The sequence below is a fragment of the Anoplophora glabripennis genome, unplaced genomic scaffold (assembly GCF_000390285.2).
Source record: "Anoplophora glabripennis isolate ALB-LARVAE unplaced genomic scaffold, Agla_2.0 scaffold714, whole genome shotgun sequence".
In the NCBI taxonomy this organism is placed as follows: Eukaryota; Metazoa; Arthropoda; class Insecta; order Coleoptera; family Cerambycidae; genus Anoplophora; species Anoplophora glabripennis.
Window position 1 is genome coordinate 38500 of NW_019416787.1, and position 21081 is coordinate 59580.

Below are 21081 nucleotides of genomic sequence, written 5' to 3' on the forward strand. Positions count from 1 at the left end.
TTAGTGAAAATGGAGTAGAAACTTGGAACAGCGGATTGTTGATACCGATTTTCGCTGAAGGCGTGAAAATTATTAAATAAATTTCAAATCTAATTCTTCTGATGTCTGCAATCTGCAATTACGATCCAAATTAAGAAGAATATAAAAAACAACATTAAACATCAAAATAAAACTGAACCACTCAAACACTTCTTTAAATAAAATGTCATGTGACGAAAATGAACAAAAAAATATTTTTGGAAATGTACACAATTAACTATAAAAATTCTAATAAAGTTAGGTGTTCTAATTCAAAATATAATACAAAATGAGAAATCTATGTGCTCATACGAGTTAAGCAAAATTTCTAGGTACTTCAATTTATGTAAATAAATAATCTAATTTTTATATGAAGAAAAAACTGAAAAACATATGGATCTCATCTCATTTATTCAGAGGTAATAAAAAATTCATATACCCTGCATATTATTTGAGATTATAAAGAAAATGTGCCTAAAGTTATACAGAATGTTACGGAAATGATCGCAAAAAATTAGAGGGGTGACAAAATATCACAAAGTGAAACGATTTCGTCGAAAGTCGTCGTATTTTAATATCGAATTTTGTATCTTTAAATAAAATACATTTATTGCAAAGAAATCTGCTAAATGTCGCTAGCTAATATTTCATCTAGTAATAATTTTTTGGCATATATTATAATATAAAATATTACAAAAAAGTGTTTCTCACTCTTTTTTGGAAAAAACACAACTGCCATATTTCAAGGATGGCTTCAAAATTTGACATTAAAAAAATTACTTTGACGTCCTCTAATCCAATCTTCTTTTAAAGTATTTGAACATTTGGGTTTTCCAAAAACTAATTACCACGCTCCTCAATACAGGGTGTCCCACCACGAACTCCGTCGATGAATATCTGGGAAACCGCCCTAAGCATTTTTTTGAAATTGTGACGATGTGATACGGACCGTGGGGCCTACCAAGCTAAAATATTTTCAACGTCATCGTACTTCCAGTTATACCGGAAGTAGATACTAACTTCCTTATTTTAAATGGAACCCCTTGTATATTATTGCATTTTTGGAAAGAGCATCCATTTTTTAAGTTGAAAACATATAGCACACTCCATAATTAGGATTGACCGTTTCTGGGAAATTTAGATTTTTAAGCAAAAACTGACAGATGTAGACTGTCAGCAAAATTTTGTTTTCCTGGAAACATATGTTTATTTTTTGTGCAAATTGGACATTTTGTAGAAGAAGACCCAATTTATCGGACATGACATGAAAATTTTCCAGTTGTTATACAGGGTGGTCAAAAAAATGATCGAATATGAAGTTCAGAAAATGTGGAAAACTCGAAATTTTCAAATGGAAACCCCTAATTTTTTTAACGTATTCGCATTCTGTACTAAAATTAAGTGTAACATTGTTAAAGTTTCCCTATACTTAAACCCAGTGCCTTTCATTTTATTTCCGAATAGACATTTCCCTTTTCTTAAAATGATGTTTCCATCAGACCATGCACATTAAGGTAAATAGATAATAAACATAGGTATACCGAAAATTTGCACTGGGGGCAAATAATCTTGACTTATTTTGGTTTTCCCTTCCGAGGGAAAATCGCCAAGTAGTTACCACCGACTCTGATTTTAATGTATGAATAAGTTTATTAGAAATGACTCACGGCAGGCATACGGGCACAGATTGTCTGAGTTACAGAATACGACGCGTATCGTGTATCATCTACAGCGCGTCTTAAAATAGCCCCAAAATCATCGTCTACGGTCGGATTTTCAGGCCCCCCCACCAATTTCTTTCAGGGGCGTCCGCAGTGGGAGACGCCGGACCGCGCATTCTTCGCTCGCAATTCGCAAACGACCGACGTCTTGGTAGAGATATCGGGGATGATGACTTGAACTTCTGCTAACTGAAGCCGTGGAAGGCAACGAAACGTACTATAAGAGACTAGTTATATTTTTTTCTCATATAAACATTTTATTATTTACCGTGTTGTGATTTTGTGTTTTGTGTATTTTTCGATTTTTTCGATCTGTGAGATTTTTGTGGTGACAAGATGAAACAGCACCAGCAACAGACGTCTCAGGCTCAGCAGAGCCAGAGCCAGACCCAACAGAGTCAATTTCAGCAAAGTCAACAGACAACACAGAGGGTAACCCGGACTCAACAGCACGTTACTCGACAAGTCACCGGTCACGTGACAGGTTAGGAGACTTTTTATTATCTAGTTCAAGCTTTTTTTGCTGCAGTCTTGATTCCAAATCACCTGCGAGCTTTGTAACCTTCTCAGTTAGCTTCCGAGAAGCCCATAATGCTTTCCATTCCAACATAAATCATTGTTTGGTAGAGTGCATGTCTTCATGGCCATATATTCCATAATTAATTGCTTGCAAGGACTAAATTTTCTTCTTTTCTCGGGTCGCCAAACAAAAATCATTCCATTTTTTATGTGGAAATGAGTCCTCCAATTCCTCTATTCCTGCATAGTGCCAAAATACCTATTTAGTGTGGCGCTGGAGCTGTAGCAAAAATAAACCTGGTTGGCAGCAATTCAAAATCTAGAACTTTGCGACACAACACATTAAAATCAATCCGAAATGGTCCAAATTTATTGCCTAGTTGCTTCCTTTCTAATTTCATAATTACTGAAGACGTCACTACTGATCTTTAGCATAAAAATTAAATGAAATCTGGATACAAAGGCTTAATTTTCAAAAATAAAAAGGCGGATCTTTCCAAAGTCACTAGCGTTCGTTGGTAACTGAATCGACAGTCCCAAAGAAATCTCTGTAACTATGATTTGAAATAACAATCCATACACAAAAGAACCATTACATATATAAGTACCAATCCTTAAAAGGCGTGCCAAATTATCTTTTTCACATTGACAAAAATTAACTCGTTTGTAACATTTCTAATTTTATATAAAAATGTATAAATACAAATTATTATGCCAAAAATTGCTTCAATGTTGCTGTCAGTGCTAAGAATATTTCGAGAAGAATAAAAAATGTCCTAAGTATGTATGGTAAAAATAGAAAAAAAATGGCAAGTTACTACTTTGTTTAAAAAAGATTTAGTTCCGTATAATCTGAATCATTTAATACCGTTTTCTGATTTCTACTAATTTTTTTAATACATTTAACACTGAGCAGTTTCCTGCAGAAGTACTGTATACCCTCAAGAGGAGGCTGTTGAAAAGAATGTTCATATGTTCTTAATGACACTTGACCATTCTAACTGCATAAATCCCATTTTGCGCATCTTCCCCTACCACCAGTATGCGCGTATTTCTAAATTAAATGAAGATAGAGGAGGAAAGCTGGGGGGGGACGGCGCGGGAAAAATTGGCATAAAACAGTTTGAGTGATCGTGACAACTGTCAGATTACTATTTTGGAATAATCCCATTGCTCCAATATTCCCTCTTTTTTTTAAATAATTCAAATATTAAATTATTTGTTGGTTCTTTCTGTTTATCTTGGATATTTTGCCACCTGCGATAAATTTTAAGCGTTACCTCATTAATTGTTTGAGAAAAACTGAACTTATTTTAATTATGAGGTTTTCAGTGTCATTTAGTTCGAGAAAACAAAGTTGATGCCGATATATTTCATACAGCAAGAATTTAATGATTGAATATAGAAACTAATGACCCCATTCTTTATAAAATCGCAAAAATAAACAATTATTTTTCTCTAACTTTAAGTACATGGTTTGTAATTTGCCAAATGTACATAAATCTAAATAATAAATATATGAATATCCTGATATTGTTGATTTTGCAAAAAAAAAATGTTTTAAAATGAAAAACATAAAAAACTATTATTTTACATATAACCTTTTGATCACAAATTTTAAAATATTCAATATTAACATTTCAAAAATTTTACTAAATAATCAATGCAAAATGGATCAGAATGGAAAACAACGCGGTTAACCTTATCTTAGGGAACATTTCCAAAATACAATGCTAAAACGAATCGGAAGATAGAAAATATGATTTTAAGGAAACAGTTTCGTAAGAAGTTAGTTTCAAAAATGCTTAGAAAATCTTACAATTTGATGTGCATTGTGAAAAACACATTTTTATAAATAATTACAAAATGGCTAAAGAGATTCCAAACGATTTTCGGTTGCAATAAGGGATTGCCTCACAGAGGAACGTTATTTTTTCATTCCCAGTGGCGGACATACAGTTGGTATTCAGGGGTGCTTTTTCATCTAACAAAATTATCATTGATATGTTGGGTAAATAGTATAATATTGATCTGACAGAACACAGAAACACAAAAAGGTACCCTTTTTGAGTACCAATAATTTGTACTGTTTTCGAAAAAAATTGCAATAAATTTATTTATCTATGATTTTACTTTAATAATAGTTAAAAGAAGAAAACCAGTTCCATAATAAATTTTATATATCGAAGTGCATACAAAGGTTTATTGCCAGCAAAGGAACCCAAATTACCCCCACACCTCCGCCAGTGATTGCAATCAACAATTTAGACCTATGCGAAGTTTCATGTCTATCTAATTAGCCATTTTGTTATGTAAAAAAGGTTTCTTTTTGGCAATGCACCCTTATGACCCGTAACTTTTTTTGGAATCAGGTTCATGTGAAATTTTTTACATTTTAAAGGTCTTTTGTATCTGCTGTTTTAGTTTGGATCCGTATTTTAGAAGCAGAAGTATTCACTTGTATTCCGCGTTGTTAAAAAATACACATCAGGTTTTTAACAGAAAATTCCAATTTTGTGTTTCGAATATGTAAAAAACAATTTTTAAACCAATAAGATATGTTCCAATTGTGTTTTGTTGCTTCTTGATAATTCCCAGATTTTTTATATCTTCCTTCTAGTGTTCTTTGTCAATACTTCAACACTTCTTCAATCAATCTTTCTTCGTCAATTCTTAGTCTTCTTAGGGATTTATTATTTTAGCACGTTTATGAAACATGGAGCTTAAGTATTTATTTGTATTCTAGATTTTTCTACATATCATTCTACCTTTTATTTGAGCGCATCCAAAATAAGTACGAGTATATTTTATGAATTAAATATATTCTACGAATAAAGATTTAAATAGAGCATTAGTTTTAGATATTGCAGAAAAGTACATTCTACAGAAGGAAAATTCAGTGATCGAAAATAGTAAGAAATTATTTAAATAAAATCTAAGGCCATAGCGCAACTGAATTAGATTTGGTAAGTTTTAAAAAACCAACTTGAGAAAGTCAGCCTATACACAAGTAATAATTCTTTTATACTAAGAAGATTACTACATACGCTGCACATAATATTATTTATTCTGATGTTACAGTTAATAAATAAAAATCCTGTTTATATACGTACAAACAAGTAAAACTGTTAATTTTCAGAAAAAGAACTAGGTACTACACATTTGAAGTATTTAACTGTTTCAATGTCAGTTAGTTCACTTGAAAAATGTATTTATAAGGCGAAAAATGAATAAACTAGGAACTGGAATAAATTACTGAATTTTCAAATATTTTTTGAGTTTTTAAAAGCAGAATATTAGCGTTAAAATAATATTTTCCGAATTTCTTAAAAACTACATAGTTCAATAATTTTAAAAATATATAAAATTCTAATTAAAAATTTTTTGTTATGCTACTTAAAAAAAAATTAAAAACGACGAATACCACACCACATGTTGAAAAGAGTAAATAATTATAAATAATAATAAGCAAACAGCCAAGAAAATGTTGTTAAAAACTATAAATATGTTTGTCATTAAAGTGTGGCTGACAGTGATATTACCTGCTAAAATTTATATTTGAACTTTTATAGTCCATGTTAGTTGCAGCACATGTGGCAATTAAAGTGTTAATAGATATAAATAAGGTAGTTAATAGTTAAAATTGTATTAAAATTTGACTAAAGTACCTTAGAATAACAAAACATTGTCTTTTAATATAATTCTCTAATATATGTGCAAACGAAATAGGCCTAATTTATAAACGAATAAGAAAATTTCCCTAGTTCCCTAAAATATTAAAATATGTTACAAACCATTTGAAATATCTACTACATTTAATATAACTATATACAAATATACTGCGGTAAACAAGGACTTGAAAATGCATTGAAATATATATTTTTTAATACGGTTATCAGTACCTTGAAGGTTCGTAAACAGAACCGGAAAAGTACATTACCATCTACCCTCGTACTATGAATTCTAATGATAATATTTACTAGAACTTGTGTTACTTCATTTGTTTACTTTCTACGCCATTACCAACTCGAACATTATACCTACGTACACAAACAACATTAATTTGTGCATCCGCATGTTTAGAGTTATAAAGCGTATGAACTTATTCCGAAAAATAAGAGTTTGTTAATATTTTTTACATAACTGGCGTAGCACTCTGCAGTAAAGTGGAAATCTGATTGGTGGAGTAAAAATAGTTGCTCCTAAAATGGACGCCTGAAACGCGATCCAAGATCTAAAATAGTAACAGCCCGGTACCCCATTGCTTTCTTACTGTCATCTTAAAAATTCCGCGTGTAGGTAGTCACCTATAATTTCTCTCACTACTTTTGTTATGATTTATAAAATTTGCAATTTTTTTATTCCCCATATAATTTATTACAAAGTAGAAGAAAGAAGCCGGTTCAACGAAACGAAACTATTCTTTATTTATTTCAATATAGAAACTAATTTTAGCACCACTTAACCTTTAACCCTTTAACTTTTTTCAATTCGAAATTTTTTGCATACGGATATTGAACTTTGTTTTTTTTTTTTTTCAAAAAGCCTAGTTAACACAAACAGAATGAGGCACCTCAATATAATTCTCTTAAAGTACTATATTGAATACTACTTTTAGTTTTCGGTTAAATATATTTAGTTATATTCAGGGGCCCGCAAATAACCCTGATTTAAGTCCTCCGGATATACTTTAGTGGGATTACCTTTTATGAAGTGTAGTGGTTCCACTCAGACAATATTTGTCGTAAAATAACTTGTGAAATAGAATCAATAAAATTGAACCACAAATAACAAAACATTTAATGAACGTAAATAATAATAAACTGAATGCCATTTTGAACATTTACTCTAAATATTAATAAAATATCCCAAGTTCCGTTTACAAAAAGAATACCTATATTCTTTTTCATGTTGAAAACCAAGCAAAAATATGGCTGAGTTGTTAAATAACATTTGAAAAGAGTTAGGCCAAATATTCAACATTGATTTGATTTGATTTAATTTGATTTGGAAACGTAGATTTGAGAATACCAAAAATATTAATGGGTTTCAGAAAAACATATAAGTTTAGTTTGCCACACCTTATCAGAACATCCTGAAGAAAGTTCAATATCATGATACTTTACTACACTGTAAAAAAAATGGTGAGTGAAAGCAATAAAGGTGCGGAGTGAATTCATTGAGTGAAATTACTGAGTAAATTTTCACTCAATATTGAGCATTTTGATAATTTTGCTAATTTGTGATGATATTTGAACTAAAACTGAGTACTTTCACTGAAATATAGGTACCGGTTAAATAAATTCTGTAGATAAACTCGTATTTGGTACACTTGCACCTAAATCGGAGTAAATGTACTCATTAGTGAGTGAGTTCACTCCATTCTATGGTTGTCGTGCGTTGTCTTTGCCTGTTCCCATCGTCCCCGTTAGGCCATCTCGTGACGTGATGTTGGCGTGTAGTGTTGAACAAATGTCCGTTAATCCGGTTATTCTGATGAAAATTATATTTAAAAGGATAGTTAAATTGTTATCTATACCTACTTACGTACCTTTAACGTACAATATACAATCAGTTAACCAATTCCTCTAACCTAGACCTAAAATATTGTCTCTAAAACAGATCTGTGTAGAAACCAGTGTGGCAGCTTAGTAGAACTTTAATACAATGATATTTAAAATAAAATTTATAGAAAATATAAAGTGGTGCAAAGCCATTACAAATATTAATGAAATGGAAGCAGAGGGGGGGGGACTCTGGGCGCCGCCCCCTTGAAAAATTACTCGATAATAATTAAAGAGAAAAAGGCAATTCGTAATTGGTTTTACATACTCCGAATAGAGTAAAAAATCACTTGATAATTAGCGGAAACTCGGATTAGAGTAAAATTCACTCACTTCTGTTGCAATAGTTTCACTCATACTAATAGAGTGAAAATTTCACTCAATCGTGTACGGACTGAAACTGACACATTATTGAGTAAAATTGAGTGAATTTAAGTGAAATATTTTTTACAGTATGTCTAATAAATAATAACGCTTCTTAACAATGCTTGAACTCTCTTCATAATACTAAAACAATCGTAATAAAATAATTAGGAAAATTGAAAATGGCGTTTGTTTCTGAACTACTAAATTCTGTTTCTTCATTTTACCTTGCCTTGCTTTTGTAGAACTAAACATATATGTACATACGGGAATAATCAAAGAAAAAATATCTAATATCACATCGACACAACTTTTGGTTAATTATGTATAAAGTAATAAATTGATGTTTTTGTCTCTAGGAGGACAAATGACCCAAGAGCAACTTCAGCAAATTGGATTTGGCCCCAACGCACAACCGCCGGTGTTCGAGAAAGTGTTTAGTAATGCCCGCTTTGCCCAGGGTGGTGTGGCTACTTTCGAGGGCCGAGTAACAGGCAAACCACAGCCAACCGTTACTTGGACAAGAAACGGAGCCCCACTCCTAAGTTCCCAAAAACACAAACTATCATACAACGAATCGACTGGAGATATCACTTTCCAGATTCATCAGATTGGACCAGGAGATGAAGGCGAATACGTATGCAACGCCAAAAACCAATACGGCGCTGCTATATGTTCCGTTTACATCTCCCCAGAGGGAATGCAAATTCCCCAACGACAGGGCTTTTCACAATTTGAACAAAGCACTACTTATTCCAATGGCACTGTTATCACTGAAGACTTTAAAATTGATACATTCGAATATAGGCTATTGAGGGAAGTGTCTTTCAGGGAGTCTATTACGAGACGATCGACTTATGAAAAAGATTCACAAATATCTACCACTGTAGAGCGATCGCTCGGCCCTCCCGCACCACCGCAAGTTTCACAGAAACCTCGCAACTCCAAGTTGCTAGAAGGTTCTGATGCTGTATTTAGTGCGAAATTATCAGCAAATCCTAGACCTAGAATTACTTGGTTCAAGAACGGCCAACGAATCACTGAATCGCAAAAGTATGAAACCACTTTCTCGAACAACCAGGCAACACTACGCGTTAAACAAACCGCCTCGAATGACTCCGGCCATTACACAATGCTCGCTGAAAATCCGCAAGGTTGTATAGTGTCCTCCGCTTATCTTGCAATCGAACCTGTCACCACTCAAGAAGGACTACTTCACGAATCTACATTTAAACAGCAACAGACCGACGTAGAAACCGACACCGGCAAAACTTTAGCACCCAATTTTGTTAGAGTATGTGGCGACAGAGATATCACTGAAGGTAAAATGACGCGCTTCGATTGTCGTGTTACTGGTCGCCCCTATCCTGAAGTTACTTGGTATATAAACGGCCGACAAGTCACAGACGACCATAATCACAAGATTCTAGTTAATGAGTCGGGAAATCATGCCCTCATGATCACAACTGTTAGTCGAAACGACTCCGGTGTTGTAACGTGCGTTGCTAGAAATAAAACCGGAGAAACCTCCTTCCAGTGCAACTTGAACGTAATTGAGAAAGAACAAGTAGTAGCACCTAAATTTGTAGAAAGATTTACTACCGTTAACGTCGCAGAAGGTGAACCTGTGGTATTGCATGCAAGAGCAGTCGGCACCCCAACGCCACGAATCACTTGGCAGAAGGACGGCGTACCTCTCGTTACTAGCCCCGATGTTCGCATTGCGATTGACGGTGGAGCCTCTACCTTAGACATACCGAGAGCTAAAGCATCAGATGCAGCATGGTATCAATGCACTGCCCAAAATGTGGCCGGCTCCACCGCTACTCGCGCAAGATTATTTGTTCAAACACCTCAAGGTCCACCACCAGAACCAAGACGCCTTCACCTACCTCGACCTACGAAAGTCATCGAACCTGAGTAAGTATATTCGAATACAGTAAACCAACAAAAATATAATAACGACACTTTCAGACCCGAACCTGGCCCAGAAGTTATTTACCTTCGTCATGTTGAACGAGCTCGACCCTATGTGGCTCCTGGTGAGGAAGATCGTATTTATCCACCACCACAATTTATCATCCCCTTGAGAGATGCTATTCAATTTGAAGGAGGAAAAGTCCACTTCGAGGCTAGGATTGAACCAGTTGGCGACCCATCCATGGTTGTAGAATGGTTCTTGAACGGAAAACCTATTGCAGCAAGTAAGTAGTAATCTTTTGCCTACAAACATTCTCAAATAAAATAACATACTAAGTACTTTAATTTAACCTTGCAGGCTCCAGAGCAACATCAATCTTCCGCTTTGGGTTTATTGCATTAGATCTTATCAGTCTCGTGTTGAACGACAGCGGGGAATACGTTTGTCGTGTCTCCAGTGCAACAGGATGTGTTGAATCACGAGCAGTGCTTACAGTCAACCAAAGAGAATCAATAGAACAATCAAGCCAACATCCTGATAGTTTACAGTATATTCAACAGCTAGAAGATTATTCCAAATATCAAAGAACAGACAGTTTAGAAGAAAAAACAAATCAGAAACCTCATTTCATCCGTCCACTCCAAGATCTTGGAGAACTACAAGAAGGTAGAAATGCTCACTTCGAAGCACAACTTACCCCAGTGAGTGACCCAACGATGAAAGTGGAGTGGTACAAAGATGGTCGACCAATTACCGCCAGTTCACGAATCACGACAATCTTCAACTTCGGCTACGTCTCTCTCAACATAATGCACCTACGGGCCGAAGATGCAGGATCGTACACTGTGCGGGCTGTTAACCATTTAGGAGAAGCTATAAGCACTGCTAGTATTCAAGTCCTTGTTCGTTCTACCGTCACTGGTGACTTAGGTATTCCCGAACAACAAAAATACATTGAGAAAGTAGAACAACTCGAGGCATATCAGCAACAACAACATCAAAAATATGTCTTAGAATCACCAGAAAGTTCACAACCACCAGAATTTAAAACGCCAATAAAGGATCAGAATGAAATACGAGAAGGTGGTTTTGCTCATTTTGAAGCCCGTTTAGAACCTGTGGGTGATTCAACGCTCAAAGTGGAATGGCTCAAAGATGGCCGTCCAGTAGAAGCCAGCTCCAGAATCACCAGCTTTTTCAATTTTGGATACGTTGCTTTAACAATTAAAGAAGTAACGATCCATGATGTAGGCCATTACACATGCCGCGCGTACAACGCATTGGGACAAGCAACAACAACAGCCCAATTGAGTGTTGTTAGTAAGAAAGACATCATTTTTGATTCACAACATCCAGGAGGATTAGAAAAAATACAACATCTTGAAGACTCCAGCCGTTATAGCCGCACTTCGAAGGAGGAAGTCGCTGTAACACAAAAACCAAAGTTTTTGGGACCACTTAAAGGCACAAACAAGATTGTAGAAGGACAACGTGCCCATTTCGAAGCTCGCGTTGAACCTCAAAGTGACATGACGCTGAAAATCGAATGGTATTTTAATGGTAAACCTATCCAATCAGCAAACAGAATTCAAACGTATCACGACTTTGGGTATGTCGCTCTCGACATCTTAAGTGTGCGTGAAGAGGACGCTGGCACTTACACGGTAGTTGCCAGAAATGCCCTAGGGGAAGCGCAAGTTTCAGCTAGCATGGTGATTGAAAGTAAGTGTACTAGTAGTACTAGAAATATTAAATTCTGTTATACCTATTTCTATTTAAAATATGTTCAATACGTTATCAATTTTTTTCTGTTATCTTTACAGCCCGTGCTAGTATAGACACTAGGAGCATGCACAGAGGCGCTTATGACAAAACCAAACATTTGGAAGAATCGAAATTTGTAGAACCACAATATCACATTGAAGAACTGTGCAAGTCCAAGCCTATTTTCGTAGTGCCACTCTCGGATCCTCAACCTGTTTCTGAGGGAAGAAACATACACTTAGAATGCCGTTTAGAACCTATGGGAGATCCAACTATGAGAGTCGAATGGTTCTACAACGGCAGACCCGTAACTGTAGGCTCAAGATTCAGAACGTACAATGACTTTGGATTTGTAGCCTTAGATATCATTCATGCAACAGCTGTAGACTCTGGTGAATACACAGTGCGTGCTGTCAATCAGCTTGGATCAGCTCACACATCTGCTTGTGTAAGAGTTATTGGCAGATCTGACATTATTACCGATACCCAACACGAACAATCGCTTGAACAAATCCAACAGCTTGAAGATTCTTCGCGTTATCGCAAACATGTAACGGAAGACGTAACTGTACTTCAAGCTCCTCAATTTACTCGTTCCCTCCATAATATCGAAACGGTTGAGGGTACGAACGTTCACATGGAATGCCGCCTTCAACCTGTTGGCGATTCGACCATGAAAGTAGAATGGTTTGTAAATGGCGTACCGGTCAAAACCGGTCATCGTTTCCGACCGGCCTATGATTTTGACTATGTGGCTTTAGATTTACTAAGCGTATACCCTGTCGATTCTGGTATTTATACCTGCCAGGCGAGAAATCAATTAGGGGAAGCAGTTACATCATGCTCCGTAAAAGTAATAGCTAAGAAAGATCTGCTTTTCGACACCCAACATCCAGCTGGACTGGAAAAGATTCAGTACCTCGAAGATTCTTCCAGATACAAGCGCACTGAATTTGTTGATGAACAAGTAACTGTAAAACCAACATTCGTAACAAAACCAAAGAATTTGGAAAACATGACGGAAGGAAAGCATGCCCATTTCGAATGTAAAATTGAACCTGTAACTGATCCAAATCTAAAAGTAGAATGGTACAAAAACGGAAGACCGGTAACAGTCGGACATAGATTCCGACCAATCCATGATTTTGGTTATGTAGCTCTGGATATAGTCGACTTAATTGCCGAAGATTCGGGAACATACACCTGTCGCGCTACCAACCTTATTGGATCTGACGAAGTAACATGTGCTTTAAAATGCAGACAATCTGGTCAAATTATCACTAGTACTCAAAACGAAACCGGTCTTCAGCAAATCCAACACTTAGAAGATCGTTCACGCTATCAAAGAACCGAACAAGTTGAAGAAATAACCACTCAGGCACCAATTTTCACAACATCCTTAAAAAATATCGACATTAAAGAAGGTCAAAGGGCTCATTTTGAGTGTAGATTGATTCCAGTATCGGACGTGACCATGAAAGTCGAATGGTTCCACAACGGACAGCCTCTCAAATCTGGATCAAGATTTACAGAAACCAACAATTTCGGCTTTGTAGCACTTGACATTTTATACACCTATCCAGAAGATGCCGGTACATATACCTGTAGAGCTACAAACATACTAGGTGAAGCAGTAACATCGGCTGTATGCAATGTACAGTCCAAGAAATCTATTTATCTTGAATCCGTACATGAAGGGGCCCTAGAACGTATAACTGAATTGGAAGATTCTTCCCGTTATCAAAGAAAGACTGTCCAAGAGGAAACTATTAGCCAAGCTCCATGTTTCACAATGCCTATCAAAGATTTGAAAGTTGCGGAAAATCAAGCTGCTCACTTTGAGGCAAGACTAATTCCTGTAGGAGATTCTCGTTTAAAAGTAGAATGGTTACGAAACGGTGTACCAATTCAAGCCTGTAAGTATAAACTTTGTCATAAAAATATTGTTACTTACTTAAATGCCTTTATTTTCTAATAGCCAACAGACTTACGACCATGCACGACTTTGGATATGTAGCCCTAAACATGAAATACGTAAATCCGGAGGATTCTGGTAGCTATACATGCCGTGCCGTTAATGACTTAGGAGAAGCTGTAACTTCAGCTACATTATTCGTTCAATGTAAGTAAGAAAGCGCTTATAATTATTATAAACATATGAAATATCGCAAACTATTTCGTTAATTATTTTACAGCCAAAGCTTCCCTACAACTGGAATCACAACATGAAGGTGCTCTACAAAAACTTCGTCAATTAGAAGACTCTAGCAAATATCAAAGACAAGAAGAACAGGAAACTATAATCACTCAAGCTCCAATATTTACAACCAAACTAAATGGACCTACAGAACTCGTAGAAGGTCAAAGCGCGCACTACGAATGCCGCATTGAACCTTATCCAGATTCCAGCCTTAAAGTAGAATGGTTCCACAATGGAAAGCCATTAACCACAGGTCACAGATTCAGAACTGCATATGACTTTGGATTTGCCAGCTTAGATGTGCTTACCGTTTATGCAGAAGACTCTGGAGAATACACCTGCAGAGCAACAAATCGCATAGGACAGGCAACATCTTCCGTGGTAACCAACGTAAAATGTAAATTTAAAAAGGTAAACATTAATTGAAGCAGTATACTAATTATTTATTTTTTTTAGCAAAATCTTCAATTATTCGCGAAACTCAACATGAAGGAGCCCTTGAAAAGATTCAACATTTAGAAGATGAATCACGATACAAGCGTGTTTCACATGAAGACGCAATTACACTCGAGAAGCCTCAATTCGGACGCGGTCTGAAAACTATTGAAAATTTAGCAGAAGGCGCTAGCGCTCACTTAGAAGCAACACTCACACCAGTCAACGACCCAACAATGAAAGTAGAATGGTTCTGCAACGGCAGACCGATTCAAACCGGTCACAGATTTAAGACAACCTACGACTTTGGATATGTGGCTTTAGACATCCTTTATGCATACGCCGAAGACTCTGGAACATATATGTGCAGAGCAAGGAATGCTGTTGGTGAAGCAGTCACAACTGCGGCTGTGTCTGTCGTTTCTAAATCTGGCCTTTATCTTGAAACACTAGACGAACAACGTTTGAGTAAAATAAAACAACTAGAAAGTTATGAACGCCCCAAAAAGGAAGAGATTGAACCTCAACCGCAAAGACCAGTTTTCCTTACGCCGCTAACAAGCTTAGACAATCTGAAAGAAGGAGAACATGCGCATTTGGAATGTAGAGTCGAACCTATCAATGACGCCAATCTAAGAATCGAATGGTATGTCAATGGAGTTAAACTTAAGACAGGCCACAGATTTAGAACCACTCATGACTTTGGATATGTTGCTCTTGATATCCTATATGCATGGCCAGAAGATAGTGGAACGTACATGTGTAAAGCCATTAATCTCGTTGGTGAAGCCGTTAACACCTGCACTATTAAAGTAGGTGGAAGGAAGAGCATATTATTAGATACTCATCATCCAGAAGGCCTTGAAAAAATCAGAGAATTGGAAGCACAGGGACATCCTGCTCGTTTAGAAATTGAGGAACCTACTCCAACTCCTCCTATATTTGTCACGGAATTACGTGGCACTACTGAAATTTATGAAGGCCAAACGGCTCACTTTGAAGCTCAAATTCAACCTATTCATGACCCTAATCTAAGAATCGAATTCTATCACAATAGCAAACCACTTCCATCAGGTAATAGGTTCCACATTACATTTGACTTTGGATACGTAGCTCTAGATATTGGACATGCAGTTCCTGAAGATGCCGGGGAATATTCAGTCAAAGCCATTAACAATCTTGGACAATGCGTATCCTCCATTAATCTTAGAGTAATTGCCAAGAGCAATATTATCCTTGAATCTCAAAGACCTGAAGGTTTAGAGAAAATAAGACAATTAGAGGAGCAACAACCCTACAAACGTCCGGAACACGAAGAACCTGTAACAAGACAGCGGCCTGTATTTACACAACCCCTCCAGAATATTGACTTTATCCACGAAGGGCAAACTGCTCACTTTGAATGCCGCCTTATTCCTGTAGGTGATCCAACCCTAAAAGTAGAATGGTTTAGGAATGAAAAGCCACTAGAAGACAGCTCACGTATAAAGAAAGTACATGACTTTGGATTTGTTTCTTTAGATATTTCCCATGTCAGGGATGAAGACGAAGGTGTATATATTTGCAGAGCAACTAATCCACTTGGAGAAGCTGTCACGACTGCATCTATGAAAATTAGAAGTAGGTATTTTTAGGCTTTTATGAACCCCAAAAAAACAAATAACAGATTTTTCAAAAACTAAAAATCAAATAGGTTACAATTTTGTTCTAACTAAAATTTTAAATGATTACATGAAAACTAATAACTCTGAGACAATTCTTTATTGATGTCTTAAATTTACAGTTTTTATATATAATTTATAAATACATAATTATAGTAGTAATTCTCCTTCTACATAACTAACATGATTTATTTTTTCAGCCAAAGCCAGCATCCAGTTGGAAACACAGCATCCAGAGGCTCAACGTAAAATTGCCCAGCTCGAACAACCTCAAGCACCTAGACCAGAAGAACCTGATAGAGAATTTGAAAAACCCATATTTACTCAATTACTTACTGGTCCCACAGAGCTCTGGGAAGGACAACATGCCCATTTTGAAGCTAGGGTTGTCCCAGTTGGTGATCCCAACTTAAGATTTGAATGGTACGTCAATGGTGTTGAACTGAATCTTGGATCTAGATTCAAAGTTACCAATGACTTCGGATTCGTAACTCTCGACATTATGTCCACTGTAACCGAAGATTCAGGAGTGTACATGTGTAAAGCCATCAACAAAGCTGGAGAAGCTGTGTCATCTATATCAATGAAAGTAAAACCAAGATCCCATATCGTAGGTGAACCATTGCAACCCGATGCCTGGCAAAAGATCCAGCTGAAGGAAGCTGAAATGAACAAAGTACCTGAAATGTTTGTTGATACTACACCTCAACAGCCTCCGGTATTCACGACACATCTCAAGAGTTACGATAACTTGATTGAAGGGCAACATGTATATTTAGAAGCGCAAGTGGAACCTAGAGCTGATCCGAACTTACGTATTGAGTGGTTTAAGAACGGAGTATCACTGGCTACTGGAACTCGTCTACGTAGCACATTTGACTTTGGGTTGGTCACTTTGTCCATTAATGGTCTTAGGGACGACGATTCAGCTATTTACACATGCAAAGCTACTAATAAATTAGGTGAAGCTATTTCAACATGCTCTCTTAAAATCGAAGACCGTCACTGGCTTCTTGGTCAAACACTTCACCCAGATGCTATTCCGAAGTTAGAAGCTTTAGAAAGACCACCCGAAGTTCGTCCTGAAGCTCCAGAGCCAACTTATGAGCTTCCTATGTTTATATCCCATCTTAACAACGTCGAATGTTTAGAAGGAGATAATGTACACTTTGAATGTAATGTTGAACCTTCCAAAGATCCCACTATGAAAATAGAATGGTTCGTTAATGGCAAACAATTGCAAAGCGGAGCTAAATTTAAGTCAACTTACGACTTTGGTTATGTTGCTCTTGACATTACTCATTCGTATGAAGAAGATTCCGGAGTATACACCTGCAAAGCCACCAACAGCAAAGGCTCTGCCACAACATCTGGTTCCTTGCGTTGTATTGCTAAGCAAAACATTTACCTGGACACCCAACATCCCCAGGGAAAAGCTGGCCTCGAGAAAGTTCAAGAAGTTGAGGAAGCTGCAGCAGCGAAATACAGACGACAAACTTCAGCACCTGAAAAAGATTATCCTAAACCTATTTGGGTTATACCACTTAATCCAGAATTTAGATTAATAGAGGGGCAACCTTTACATTTAGAAGGCACTGTAGAACCAAAAGAAGATCCGAACTTAAAAATAGAATGGTTCTTTAACGGCAAGTCGCTCGACCACGGAACTAGATTTAAACTAGCAAATGATTTCGGTTTCGTAACTCTTGATTTAACTGATGTATATGAAAGAGATCAAGGTATATACACCTGCAAAGCATCTAATAAGGCTGGTGAGGCATTTACATCTACAACTATTTACTGCACTAGCAAAGCCAATTTGATTGAAAGAACTCAACATCCTAAAGGACAAGAAGGACTTGAAAAGATTCAAGATCTCGAAGATTCTCTAAACAGACCCGAAGTTCCGGTTGCCGAATCAGATGAGGGACACGCTCCAGTATTTACATCTGAATTTACACATTTGGTAAATCTCAGCGAAGGCGAAATTGCTCACTTCGAAGCTGGCCTGACACCTATTGGTGATCAAACTATGACTGTTGAATGGTTCTACAATGGCAAGACAATTGAGGCTTCTCACAGATTTAGAACTGTACATGCCTTTGGTATGGTTGTTCTAGAAGTTCTTGGCACAAAGATTGAAGACTCTGGCACCTATACTTGTAAAGCTACAAACAAATGGGGTGTAGCAGAACAAAGCGTTACCCTTGAATGCGTCGAAAAATCTTCTGGGCAAAAACCCAGATTTACAACCCAGATTCAAGATATCGTTGGTCTCAAAGATGGGCAATCTGCTCATTTTGAATGTACATTGGTACCTGTCAATGATCCCAATCTTAAAGTAGAATGGTACCACAACGGACAACACATTCTACAATCATCTCGCATCAAAACCGTATCCGATTTTGGATTTGTTGTTATGGATATTTCATACATCCAAAGTCACGACTCTGGAGAATATGTTTGCAGAGCATACAATAAGTATGGCGAAGATTTTACAAAGGCAACCATTTCAGCTCATGGAAAGGGAGGCGTATTTAGTGAAAGTTTGCAACCAGAATCTCTTGCTAAAATTAGGGAACTTGAAAGCTTACAAGGACAGCAAGCCCAAACACCAACAACTCCCGTTACTGAGCCACCTAAATTCATTACCCAAATTGAAGATGTCACAAAACTTGTTGAAGGTCAAAGCGCCCACTTTGAGGCTCGCCTTACGCCTGTCACTGATCCAGATTTAGTCGTTGAGTGGTACTACAACGGCAAAAAGTTACCTCATGGTCACAGATACCGCACCTTCCATGATTTTGGTATCGTAATACTTGATATACTATACTGTTACGAAGAAAACTCTGGAATTTACGAATGCAGAGCATATAATAAGTACGGAGAAGATTCTACAAAGGCTACCTTGAAATGCGTCTCGAAGACTAATTTAATCCTGGACTCGCAACTGCCGCGGGTAAGAAATACATTTCATAATTAATATTCGTTATCATAAAATTTATTTCTTTTGCAGGGCATGGAAGGTGGATTGGAGAAAATCCAAACCTTGGAAGATTCTTTAATCCGACAGAGAGACGAAAAAGAAGAAGTTGAAAAAGGAAGAGCACCTGTTTTTACAGTACCTTTATCTAACATTGACAGTCTGCGTGAAGGCGAAAATGCTCATTTCGAAGCAAGACTAATTCCTACAGATGATTCGAAACTGAAAGTTGAATGGTTCTGGAACGGAAAACCTTTAAGGACTGGATCCAGATTCCGCACATTCTGCGACTTTGGATTTGTCATTCTAGAAATTTCTCCAGTGTATCCTGAAGATTCTGGCGAATACTCATGCAGAGCATTCAACGACTATGGCGAGGCTGTTACAACTGCCTCTATGAAAGTATCAGGAAAGAGAAGTATCATTTTAGAATCGCAATTGCCCAAAGGCATGGAAGGAACGATAGATAAAATCGCTGAACTTGAAGGTTTAGGCGCTGCACCATCCCAACCAACACCCGAAGACGATACAGGAAGACCACCAGAATTTATAACTTCTCCTTCAGATTTGACCTTAAATGAAAATGGCCTTGCTCACTTCGAATGTAAACTTATACCTGTGAACGATCAAAGCATGCGCGTGGAATGGTTCCACAACGGCAAACCCCTTTGGGCTGGATCTAGAATTAAAACAATTAATGACTTTGGTTTTGTCATCCTCGAGGTATCCGGAGTATACCAAAGAGACTCCGGACTATACACATGCAAAGCTACTAACCGTCATGGTGAAGCGACTGTCTCCTGCCAATTACAAGTCAGAGGCAGACAGGGCATTATTATGGAACCACAGTTACCATCTAACTTCCGAACTGGTACAGAAAGTATCCAGAAACTTGAAGAACAGTTATATAAAAAGGAAGAAGTGTTGGCTGAAGAAGAAAAACCAAACCCACCAAGATTTACTGTTGAAATTAAAGACAATATCGATATCCCAGAAGGCAGTCCTATTCATTTCGACTGTCGTGTAGAACCTACTAACGATTCAACAATGAGGATCGATTGGTTCCATAACGGCCGTCCTTTCGCGACAGGTTCAAGGGTTCATCAAATCAACGATTTTGGATTCATATCTCTTGATATTGACTACTCATACAGTCGCGATGCAGGCGAATATATTTGCCGCGCCACAAATAAGTGGGGATCAGCCACCACCAAAGCTACCGTTACCTCTAAGACTAAACGTAACATCGATTTTGATAGTCAGCTTCCATCTGGTATGACTGCTGAGAAATTAAAGGAATTAGAGAAAGGCCCTGTATCTCAAGCCCCAGAAGAAGACAAAGTTTTCTCACCACCCAAATTTATTACTCAAATTGAATCAACCACTATTGAAGAATCTGAATCAGTACACTTCGAATGCAGAGTCGAACCAAAAGATGATCCGAAACTACGCATCGAGTGGTACAGAAATGGCAAACTTTTGCCTTCAGGACATCGTTACAGAACTGTTTTTGATTTAGGATTTGTATCTCTTGATATCTTATATGTTTATGCTGAAGACTCTGGGGAATACGTATGTAGAGCCGTAAATGATCACGGCGAGGATTTCACAAGGGCCAACGTTTCGTGCAAGAAACTTCCAAATATTATCTTGCAAAACCAAATACCCAAGGGTATGAAGAGATCAGAAGCCCTTATGCAGATGGAAGCGGCCATTAAGAAATACACCTCGGAGATCTATCTTACTGAGGATGATCTCTACGATGTAGATAAGAAACAACCACCTAGATTCGTTACACAAATTCAGGATCAAACAGAACTAGTCGAAATGCAAAGTTCTAAGTTTGAATGCCAATTGGCTCCTGTTGGAGATCCTAACATGAAAGTTGAGTGGTTCTTAAATGGAAAACCTTTATCACACAGTAAGTTCAAT

At 37.1% G+C, this 21081-nt stretch overlaps 1 protein-coding gene across 3 annotated transcripts in view; it reads left to right on the forward strand.

The window, feature by feature from the left end:
- The first annotated feature begins 1856 nt into the window (after window positions 1-1856).
- Window positions 1857-21081, forward strand: part of LOC108914137 (titin) — a 98610-nt gene continuing 79385 nt past the window's right edge. For all 3 annotated transcript variants that reach the window (XM_023455452.1, XM_023455450.1, XM_023455451.1), the window contains exons 1-10: window positions 1857-2223; window positions 8545-10105; window positions 10160-10389; window positions 10464-11828; window positions 11930-13786; window positions 13849-13992; window positions 14066-14467; window positions 14527-16125; window positions 16367-19125; window positions 19183-21070. In XM_023455452.1, coding sequence (XP_023311220.1) covers window positions 2076-2223; window positions 8545-10105; window positions 10160-10389; window positions 10464-11828; window positions 11930-13786; window positions 13849-13992; window positions 14066-14467; window positions 14527-16125; window positions 16367-19125; window positions 19183-21070 — 11953 coding nt within the window. In that variant the 5' untranslated portion in view covers window positions 1857-2075. The remainder of the gene's footprint in view (window positions 2224-8544; window positions 10106-10159; window positions 10390-10463; window positions 11829-11929; window positions 13787-13848; window positions 13993-14065; window positions 14468-14526; window positions 16126-16366; window positions 19126-19182; window positions 21071-21081) is intronic.